The following is an 11,409-nucleotide window of genomic DNA, read 5'->3' on the forward strand; positions in this document are numbered from 1 at the left end:
AGTGTAATACAAATGCCACATAACAGAATTAAGGGAAAAAAGAGATGATCATCTCAATTAATGCAGAAAAGGCATTTGATAAAATCTGGCACCTCTTCACGATAAAAACTCTTATAACAATAGGAATAAGAAGGAAACGTCCTTAACATGATAGAGGGCATGTATTAAAAGCCCACAGGTAACATCCTACTTAATTGTGAAAGACTGAATGCTTTCCCTCTATGATGAGGACAAGACAATAATGCCCACTGACACCACTGTCATTGAACATTGTACTGGAAGTCATTGCCAGAGCAATTAGGAAAGAAAAGTAAATAAAAGCCCTCCAAGTTTACATGGAAGTAGTAAGATTTTCCCTATTTGCAGATGATATGATCTTATATACAGAAAACCTCAAAAAGTCTACAACAAAGCCCCTTGAGCTAATAAGTGAATTCAGCAAAGTGGTGGGGTACAAGATCAACACCCAAAAATCTAGTGTTTATATCCACAAGCAATGAATAATCAGAAAAAGAAATCAAGAAAAAAATTCCCTTCATAATAGCAACTAAAAGGATCAAATATCTAAGAATAAATCCAACCAAGGACATAAAGAACTTGTACACAGAAAACTACAGAACATTGCTAAAGAAATCAAAGACTTAAATAAGTGGAAGGACATTCCACTCTCATGAATTGGAAGACGAAATGTAGTTAAATTGTCAATACTATCCAAAGCAATTCACAGATTCAATGTAATTCCAATCAAAATTCCAACAACCTTCTTTGCAGAAATTGAAAAGCCACTCATGACATCATATTTATATGGAAAGGTAAGCAGCTGTGAACAGCTAAAGCCATACTGAAAAAGAAGAATGAAAAAGAAGAAGAAAGAAAAAGACTCACACTTCCTGATCTTAAAACCTATTACAATTACAAAGCCACAGTAATCAAAAAAGCATGGTACTGGCACAGGTACAGACTTATAGACTAATGGAATTGAACTGAGAGGTCAGAAATCAAACTTCACATTTAGGGTCCACTGATTTTGACAATGTGGCAAAGATGACTTCAATTGGGAAAGAACTGGTTCTTCAACAAATGGTGCTTGGAAAACTGGATCTCCATTTTCAAAAAAGGAAGGAGGACCCCTACTTCACACCATATATAAAAAAAATCAACTCAAAATGGATCAAAGACCTTATATAAAAGCTAGAACTATCAAACTCCTAGAAGAATATGTAGAGAAGCATCTTCCGGACCTTAGCCTTTACACCCAAAGCACAAGCAATGAAAGAAAAAACTAGATAAATAGGCCCCAAATTCAAAATGTTTGTGCCTCAAAGTAGTTTATCATGAAAGTAGAACAATAACCTATACAATGGGAGAAAATATTTGGAAACCACATGTCTGATAAAAGTTGAATATCCAGAATATATAAAGAAATCCTTCAATTTAACTATAAATAACCTAACTAAAAAATGGGCAAAAAACATACAAATGGCCTGAAAGCACAGAAAAAGATGCTTAACATCACTGGGCACTGGAGAAATGCAAATCAAAACCATAATGAGATAGCATTTCACACCATTAGAATTGCTGCTACTAGCAAAAGAGAAAATAACAAATGTTGGAGAACATGTGAAGAAATAAGAACACTCATTCATTGCTGGTGGCAATGTAAAATCATGCAGCCACTGTGGAAGACAGCTTGGCAGTTCCTCTAAAGGCTAAGTATGGAGCTACCATATAACCTGGCAATCCCACTACTAAGTATATACCCCCCAAAAGTGAAAGCAGGATCTCAAACAAATAGCTACGCATCAGTGTTCATAGTGGCATTATTCACAATTGTCAAAAGGTGGACTCGAGCCAAGTGCATTATTAGTAGTTACTTTAACGTAAATGGATTAAACTCCCCACTTAAAAGGCAGAGACTAGCTGAATGGATTTTTAAAAAAGCATATATGATTACACTTATATGAAAGACCTAGAATAAGCAAATTCATAGAGACAGAAAGTAGATTAAAGGTTATCAGAGGCTGATAATTAGAATAGAGTTTCTGTTTGGGTAATGAAAAAATTTTGGAAATGGGTGTTAGTGATGTCTGAACAACATTGTGAATCAACGCCACTGAACTGTACACTTAAAATGATTAAAATGGCAAATTTATGCTATATAATTTTACTATAACAAAACTAAAAATAAATCTATCCATTGAGCAGCCTTTAAAATATTTTTCTGGGTTACAACTATTTAAATGATAGTTTCTCTAATTTTGGTGGCTTTACACATTACACTCAGGCAACCAGGAATGGAATTATAGTTTTCCATCTACTCCATGTTTCTCACCACTGTACCTTTATCTTTGCTGTCTTACTTGCCTGGGATATACTTACAATTCCTTTTTTTCCCTGTCAGTTCTTACTTACTTTCCCAGTCATGGCTCTGGCATCATCGCCTCCTGGAAGGCTTGCCTTATTATCTCAGCCTAGGTTAGAGTGTGCGCAGATTTCCATAATTCATTACATTTTTCCTTTTATGTCCCTGACTTTTTCCCACCTATACTCTAAGTATTATACGGTGAGCTGTGTGATGGCAGGTACCATGTATTATTCAGCATTTAACACAGATCCTGGACATAGACAGTACTGAAAAATGCCCAAGAAAGGAAGGAAGGAAGAAGGAAAGGAAGGAGGAAACAAGGGAGGAAAAGAAATCCTATGACTCCAAATCTTAATGATCTCTTTGGGCTTTCACATTCCCCTCTTACTGCAAAGTTGTGCTTTCAGGTACTATTTGCTCAAGGAGTAAGATAACACTTACTAATTTTTTCTTTCCAAATGAGGAAACCTAAGTGCAGAGAAATTCCCTGCTTGTGTTAAGAACATATATTTCCAAATTTAAAAAGATTGAAATCATACACAACACTTTCTCAGATCATAAAGGAATGAAGTTGGAAATCAATAATAGGCGGAGTGCCAGAAAATTCACAAATACATGGAGGCTCAACAACACACTCTTAAACAACGAGTGGGTCAAGGAAGAAATTGCAAGAGAAATTAGTAAATATCTCGAGGTGAATGAAAACGAAAACACAACATATCAAAACCTATGGGGCGCAGCAAAGGCAGTGCTAAGAGGGAAATTTATTGCCCTAAATGCCTATATCAGAAAAGAAGAAAAGGCAAAAATGCAGGAATTAACCGTCCACTTGGAAGAACTGGAGAAAGAACAGCAAACTAATCCCAAAGCAAGCAAAAGGAAAGAAATAACAAAGATTAGAGCAGAAATAAATGAAATTGAAAACATGAAAACAATAGAGAAAATCAATAAGACCAGAAGTTGGTTCTATGAGAAAATCAATAAGATTGATGGGCCCTTAGCAAGATTGACAAAAAGAAGAAGAGAGAGGATGCAAATAAATAAGATCAGAAATGGAAGAGGAGACATAACCACTGACCTCACAGAAATAAAGGAGGTAATAACAGGATACTATGAACAACTTTACGCTAATAAATACAACAATTTAGATGAAATGGATGGGTTCCTGGAAAGACATGAACAACCAACTTTGACTCAAGAGGAAATAGATGACCTCAACAAACCAATCACAAGTAAAGAAATTGAATCAGTCATTCAAAAGCTTCCTAAAAAGAAAAGTCCAGGACCAGACGGCTTCACATGTGAATTCTACCAAACATTCCAGAAAGAATTAGTACCAACTCTCCTCAAACTCTTCAAAAAAATTGAAGTGGAGGGAAAGCTACCTAATTCATTCTATGAAGCCAACATCACCCTCATACCAAAACCAGGCAAAGATATTACAAAAAAAGAAAACTACAAACCAATCTCTCTAATGAATATAGATGCAAAAATCTTCAACAAAATTCTAGCAAATCAAATCCAACAACACATTAAAAGAATTATACATCATGAACAAGTAGGATTCATCCCAGGTATGCAAGGATGGTTCAACATAAGAAAAACAATTAATGTAATACACCACATCAACAAATCAAAGCAGAAAAATCACATGATCATCTCAATTGATGCAGAGAAGGCATGTGACAAGATTCAACATCCTTTCCTGTTGAAAACACTTCAAAAGATAGAAATACAGGGGAACTTCCTTAAAATGATAGAGGGAATATATGAAAAACCCACAGCTAATATCATCCTCAATGGGGAAAAATTGAAAACTTTCCCCCTAAGATCAGGAACAAGACAAGGATGTCCATTATCACCACTATTATTCAACATCGTGTTGGAGGTTCTAGTCAGAGCAATTAGACAAGAAAAAGAAATACAAGGCATCAAAATTGGAAAGGAAGAAGTAAAACTATCACTGTATGCAGACGATATGATATTATACGTCGAAAACCCGGAAAAATCCACAACAAAACTACTAGAGCTAATAAATGAGTACAGCAAAGTAGCAGGTTACAAGATCAACATTAAAAAATCTGTAGCATTTCTATACACTAGCAATGAACAAGCTGAGGGGGAAATCAAGAAACGAATCCCATTTACAATTGCAACTAAAAGAATAAAATACCTAGGAATAAATTTAACTAAAGAGACAAAAAACCTATACAAAGAAAACTACAAAAAACTGTTAAAAGAAATCACAGAAGACCTAAATAGATGGAAGGGCATACCGTGTTCATGGATTAGAAGACTAAATATAGTTAAGATGCCAATCCTACCTAAATTGATTTACAGATTCAATGCAATACCAATCAAAATCCCAACAACTTATTTTTCAGAATTAGAAAAACCAATAAGCAAACTTATCTGGAAGGGCAGGGTGCTCCGAATTGCTAAAAGTATCTTGAGGAAAAAAAATGAAGCTGGGGGTCTCACACTGCCGGACTTTAAGGCATATTATGAAGCCACAGTGGTCAAAACAGCATGGTATTGGCATAAAGATAGATATATCGACCAATGGAATCGAATAGAGTGCTCAGATATAGACCCTCTCATCTATGGACATTTGATCTTTGGTAAGACAGTCAAGCCAACTCACCTGGGACAGAACAGTCTCTGCAATAAATGGTGCCTAGAGAACTGGATATCCATATGCAAAAGAATGAAAGAGGACCCGTATCTCACACCCTATACAAAAGTTAACTCAAAATGGATCAAAGATCTAAACATTAGGTCTAAGACCATAAAACAGTTAGAGGAAAATGTAGGGAGATATCTTATGAAACTTACAATTAGAGGCGGTTTTATGGACCTTAAACCTAAAGCAAGAGCACTGAAGAAAGAAATAAATAAATGGGAGCTCCTCAAAATTAAACACTTTTGTGCATTAAAGAACTTCATCAAGAAAGTAGAAAGACAGCCTACACAATGGGAGACAATATTTGGAAACGACATATCAGATAAAGGTCTAGTATCCAGAATTTATAAAGAGATTGTTCAACTCAACAACAAAAAGACAGCCAACCCAATTATAAAATGGGAAAAAGACTTGAACAGACACCTCTCAGAAGAGGAAATACAAATGGCCAAAAGGCGCATGAAGAGATGCTCAATGTCCCTGGCCATTAGAGAAATGCAAATCAAAACCACAATGAGATATCATCTTACACCCACCAGAACGGCCATTATCAACAAAACAGAAAATGACAAGTGCTGGAGAGGATGCGGAGAAAGAGGCACACTTATCCACTGTTGGTGGGAATGTCAAATGGTGCAACCACTGTGGAAGGCAGTTTGGCGGTTCCTCAAAAAACTGAATATAGAATTGCCATACGACCCAGCAATACCATTGCTAGGTATCTACTCAAAAGACTTAAGGGCAAAGACACAAATGGACATTTGCACACCAATGTTTATAGCAGCGTTATTTACAATTGCAAAGAGATGGAAACAGCCAAAATGTCCATCAACATACGAGTGGCTAAACAAACTGTGGTATATACATATGATGGAATATTTTTTATGCAGCTTTAAGACAGAATAAACTTATGAAGCATGTAACAACATGGATGGACCTAGAGAACATTATGCTGAGTGAGTCTAGCCAAAAACTAAAGGACAAATACTGTATGGTCCCACTGATGTGAATGGACATTCGAAAATAAACTTGGAATATGTCATTGGTAACAGAGGCCAGCAGGAGTTAGAAACAGGGTAAGATAATGGGTAATTGGAGCTGAAGGGATACAGACTGTGCAACAGGACTAGATACAAAAACTCAAAAATGGACAGCACAATAACACCTAATATAATGTAATTATGTTAAAACACTGAATGAAGCTGCATCTGAGCTATAGCTTTTTTTAGTTTGTTTGTGTCTTTTATTATTATTATTATTTTTATTTTTTTCTCTATATTAACATTCTATATCTTTTTCTGTTGTTTTGCTAGTTCTTTTCCTAAACCAATGCAAATGTACTAAGAAATGATGATCATGCATCTATGTGATGATGTTAAGAATTACTGATTGCATATGTAGAATGGAATGATTTCTAAATGTTGTGTTAATTTCTTTTTTTCTTTAATTACTAAAAAAAAAAAAAAAAGAAAATATATTTCCCAACTGACTGGCTTGTTCTTATATTTAAACTATCTGCACTGCCTCCAGGACAGAATAACTAACATTAGGAAACTCATCATTCAAATAGCAAAGTATCTGCATATTGAATTTAATGAACATAATATTTTTAAAGAAAAAAATGACAATATCCTGTTTTAGCGTAGACTGTAAATAATTCTGTGAAGGACTCTTGGCTACCAATTGCCCTTATAATGACAGCAGTGGAAAGAAATATTTTACTGCTTAACCTAGTAAATAACAACAGTTCCTCTTTTGAGATCTTGTGCAATTCCTCTAGCCACAAAAAAACACTGTGGTGCAATTTATATTATTTTTAAATTTCCTTCAGATGTGTTGGTACCCAGAGAAGAGAAGTTGTTCATACTAACAATTATCAGTGAATTCCACAACAGCTTTCATCACTTTAGGGCCACTGATTGTGCAGCCACGGAAGGCACTGATCAAGGGTAATTAAATTCCTACGTGTAAGGCTCAGAGAGATGGGAAAACCTGCAGCCATATGACCATGTCTACCTAATTGAGATGTGGCTAATACTTTTGGGTACTCTTGGGAAAATAATCTTAAGATCACAAAGCAGCCTGATGAAACCCAAAAGTTCTTGGACAGTTATTCCCCCTCCTCTAAGATTTGCAGGAATCTGCTGTTTCAGAGCAAATAAAGCCCAAATCATTACTCAGTCACATTGTAATCATTACAAGACCATGTTAAGCAAATTATCAAGGGGTTAAGTTAATTATCCAGCACTTTAATTTCTTCTCTCTACATACTTACTCCTATTGTCTTCAAGGTCAAGAAAAATCATAAAATACAGTAGTTCTGAGATTAAGTTTAATGTACTCTCTGGTGGGGAGTTAGCTAGATGGTAATCCTGAACACAGTGAGAGGGGCGCCTGGGACACAGCTGTCTGAGTTTCACAGGAAAACGACAAGATGAGAGAAACACAGAGAACTGTGGAGAAACTGAGGAAGCGGCTTCTCTAGCAAGTCAGCATGTTCTGTGGGCATCAAATGTAGTCAACAAATTTGTTCAGAGGCTTTTAGAAAATTGTATCTTCCCAAGACCTATAGAATAGCCACAGTTATACTCTAGAGTAGTCCATTCATTTTATTTTAAATGGAAGAACAATTTTCTTTCCACAAGCATCAAATACAGTATATTCATGTTTAACTAGGATTTTTTTGGGGGGGCGTGGCAGGGGTGACTTAAGATTTCTATTCAGACCTGGGTGAAGCTTCTTTCATCAAAGCCTACTATGTTTTCATTTGCAGATATTTAATGATCATAAGAGCTGCATTGGAAGGTTTCACTAACTAAAAGGAAGCATCTTGCTAAAATGCTTTTCTTAGAGAAAAGCAATGACCACTCATTTCTGAAATAGAATGGGATTAGCTATTTATACTTACGCTCCCCTACCCCATCTCTTTCATCTTTGTACTTCTCATACCAAGCACAGAAATAGTTATTGATAAATGCTTGTTAAATAAAAAAAAATTTTTTTTTATTCTTCCTCATTCTTGTTCTTCATCATATTTGTTATCTAAAATCTTTGGGGAAGACAAGTTGTCTTCCTCCTCCAGACATTTAATGTCTCATTACCTGATTGTTTTTCAGTTGAACAAGAGGCATATTCAACAAAAAGATTTTTCCTGATACCTAAGACTGACTTCACAATGAGTAAAAGCAGATCCATTCTTCATTGGATCTCCGTTGGATGGCAAGTAGTTCTCATCTAAACCTAACTAATTATTGATGGATGTAAAGTACCTAGAAGAACCGAATGGCCAATCTACACCTGTAGGGTGTAAAAACCAGAGCTAGACTTTTAAAATGGGAGCAGACTTGAACATCAGATCCCCAGATCTGGTGTGCCATTCAATCAAAACAATCTTTGCTTAGAATCCCTTCTCTCTACCTCCTCCTAATCCCTTCCATCAGGCTAGCAGTACACAAGAAGGCAAATAGAGTAAAATAAGCAACGAGGGCAAAGGACAGCTGCTACATTATGTAGCTCAGGGCCTTGGGCAAGAGTTTTCTGACACTAATGAAATAGATAGTAAGACAGTTATTAAAATATTCAAATATTCCACCATCTGCCCAGTATCAGAGCACAATGGAGATAAGGCCATGGAGTGTGTTCTCCTTCTTCAAATGGCACTTAAAAAGTGTCATGTTATTAATAAAAGGTGAAGCTTATAATATAAGGGAAATGGGGTTAGCACTTCATAATTCAAGGATTTAAAGTTTTAAAACATTTCAAAGTCTTCACTCTTAATTTCTCACTACATTCCATTGGCAGGAATGTAAATTGGTACAACCACTTTGGAAAACTATTTTCCAATATCTACTAAAACAGAATATGTGTTTTTCCTAGGACTCAGGAATTCTACTCCTGGGTATAAATCTAACAGAAATGGGTGTTTATGTTGTCAAAAAAAAAAAAAAGAAAAAGAAAAAAACATGTAAAAAATGTTCACAGCAGTGTTATTCATAATTTCACAAAACTGGACAATTTAAATGCTCCCCAACAATAGAATGGATAAATAGTGTAGTGCATTCACATTAAGGAATAACACCCAGAATTAAAAAAACAAAAAGCCCACAGACAACATGGTCAAATCTCATAATCACAACATTGAGCAAAGGAAACCGGACATAAAAGACTGCACAATGGTCCCTTTTGCATAAGTCCCCAAATAGGCAAAACTCATAGATGATGAGAGAGGTCAGAAGAGTGGCTACTTTCGAAGGGGTTGTCCATGAGGGGGACAAAGTCAGAACTGTTGTGTATCTTGCTGCAGCACGGGCAAGTGGATACCTACATCACATAAAAACAAATGGCATTGTACCCTGAAGATGTGTGCATATTAACTGTATGCCAATGACATCTCGTTAGAAAAATCTGGAAAGATGTAGGAATTTCCGAGCTGCTTCCTACAGATTAAAGAACTCAGTGCGGTTTAAAGAGTCGCGTGTGCTGAGTTTTATACTTCTAGAAAGCTTCTGTGGGCTGCTGAAAAGTGCATACAAAACAGCCAGCTAGTGACTTTTGCCTTAGTAAAAGAATCTAAGAACATATTTTACTATACATTTTAAATTTACGTATTTATCAACTAAAGAGAAATCTTCAAGAAATTTTAAAACTCTTTGTTTTTCCACCCCTTGTTTATGCTCCTTACTTTTTATTTTTGAGCTATTTGCAACAGAAGCTTTTGGAAATAATTCCAGCATGTCTATATCGCAAATATTTTCTGTTTGCCACAGAGGCTTTCTTTAAATTGCACTAAGAGGAACCTGGAGCCGGAGGAGACGCTGCGGGACCCGCGCCTCGACCGCGGCGGCCCAGAGGCCTGCGGTGATGTGGGCCGGCTCACGGTTGCGGGACCAGCCAGAGCCCCGAGGTTCCCGCGGTCCACAATTCTCCCTTCACCCCAACTGGAATCAACCCTCTCATCTTTCCAAGTAGAAACCTGACACGATCTGGATTCGAAGGGGATTTTTTTTTTTCCCCAGTAAAAACTATTCTGCCGAGCAGATTCTTTGGGAACTGTCCTCTGAGTCCTTGAAAACCCCTTGAGGTTTTAATGCCAGGATCAAAAGAGCAAGCGTAGGGACGAGAGAACTGCGAACATTTTAATCTATTAATTCTTATTTGCATAACATTCCCAAAGCGACTATTCGCTGATGCCAGCGAAGGGGGGTCGGGGGGCTGGGTGGGGAGGGGGCTGCTATTTGGGATGAATCGCTTTGGGAGCGAAAGCCGGCACGCATTCCCGTCAGGGCACACCCCACAAATCAGAACAGCAAAAGAAGAGTCGAAGGCGCCGCCCAGGAGTCTGCAGTAGCCTGGGGTCGGCTGGCACCCCCAGGGCACCCATCTCGAGGGCCGCGCTCGCCGGCTCCCCGGGGTGGGGGGGGGGGGAGGCGCTGCCCCGGCGACCGCGCGCAGCCAGTGCCTGGGCGAGGCCACCCGCCCGAGACCACCCGCCGGAGACCACGGCCGGGGCCGGCGGAGCGACCGGAGCGGAGAGGCAGGGGCGGAGGGCAAGTCCTGGAAGACTGCCGGGAGCCCGACAGGGCAAGGGCGGGGAGACCATGCATGGAGAGGCCGAGGGGAGGAGCGAGGGAGCGCGCGAGGAGAGAGGCGCGCGCGAGGGATCCCACCGAGAGGGGTGGGCGCGGGAGGGGCTGCGGCCCGGGCCGGGCTAGGGGCTTACCGAGCAGCGGGAGGTGGCCGCGGCGCTGCGCCCACGCCGGCATGGCCTCCAGAGCCCGGGGTCCCCAGGCCGCCACCGGCCCAGCCTGCGATGCCGCCCGGCCTCGCGCGCCCCGCGCTGCAGGTGGCTCGCCGAAGGACGCGCGTCACCGACCGCAGATCCCCTTGTAACTGGTGCAAAGTGGAAGGGGGAGGAACCCTCTCCCCGCGGGCAGGAGCCGAGGTAGGAGCCGGGGAGGTTGGGCCGAGCCTGGGAGCGGGTGCCCGGAGCAGCGCTGCGGCCGAGCCCACGTGCCCGCGGCGGTCCGCAGCCGAAGCCTGGCGGCGCCCGGGGCTCCCCGATTGCGGCGGGGGAGCCTGGGCGCGATCCCGCCGGGGAAGTTCCACGGGCTCCGCGGCTCCGGCGGAGGCAGGGAGGCCTGGAATGAGCAGCCTGGCAGCCCCACCCCGGGAGTCCCCAGCGCCCTAGTTCTGGGTCGGGAGCGTGGAGACAGCTGGGAGCCAGGACCCGTCCCCCTTGCGCGCCGGGGTCTCCGAGGCCGCGCGAAGGGCGCTAAAGCCGCGCCTCGCACCGGCGACTCTGGCCCACGTGGAGCCGGAGGGTCTCGTCCCGCGCTTCCTGGATCCCAACTGTGGATTGGTG

At 40.3% G+C, this 11,409-nt stretch overlaps 1 protein-coding gene across 1 annotated transcript in view; it reads right to left on the reverse strand.

Moving 5' to 3' along the window:
• Positions 1-10,851, reverse strand: part of FLT3 (fms related receptor tyrosine kinase 3) — a 76,769-nt gene extending 65,918 nt beyond the window's left edge. Inside the window, exon 1 of the mRNA XM_077158931.1 lies at positions 10,768-10,851. Within this exon, the coding sequence (XP_077015046.1) occupies positions 10,768-10,810 (43 nt within the window). The 5' untranslated portion in view covers positions 10,811-10,851. The remainder of the gene's footprint in view (positions 1-10,767) is intronic.
• Between the last annotated feature and the right edge of the window lie 558 nt (positions 10,852-11,409).

The sequence above is a fragment of the Tamandua tetradactyla genome, chromosome 4, assembly GCF_023851605.1.
Source record: "Tamandua tetradactyla isolate mTamTet1 chromosome 4, mTamTet1.pri, whole genome shotgun sequence".
NCBI classification, from domain to species: Eukaryota; Metazoa; Chordata; class Mammalia; order Pilosa; family Myrmecophagidae; genus Tamandua; species Tamandua tetradactyla.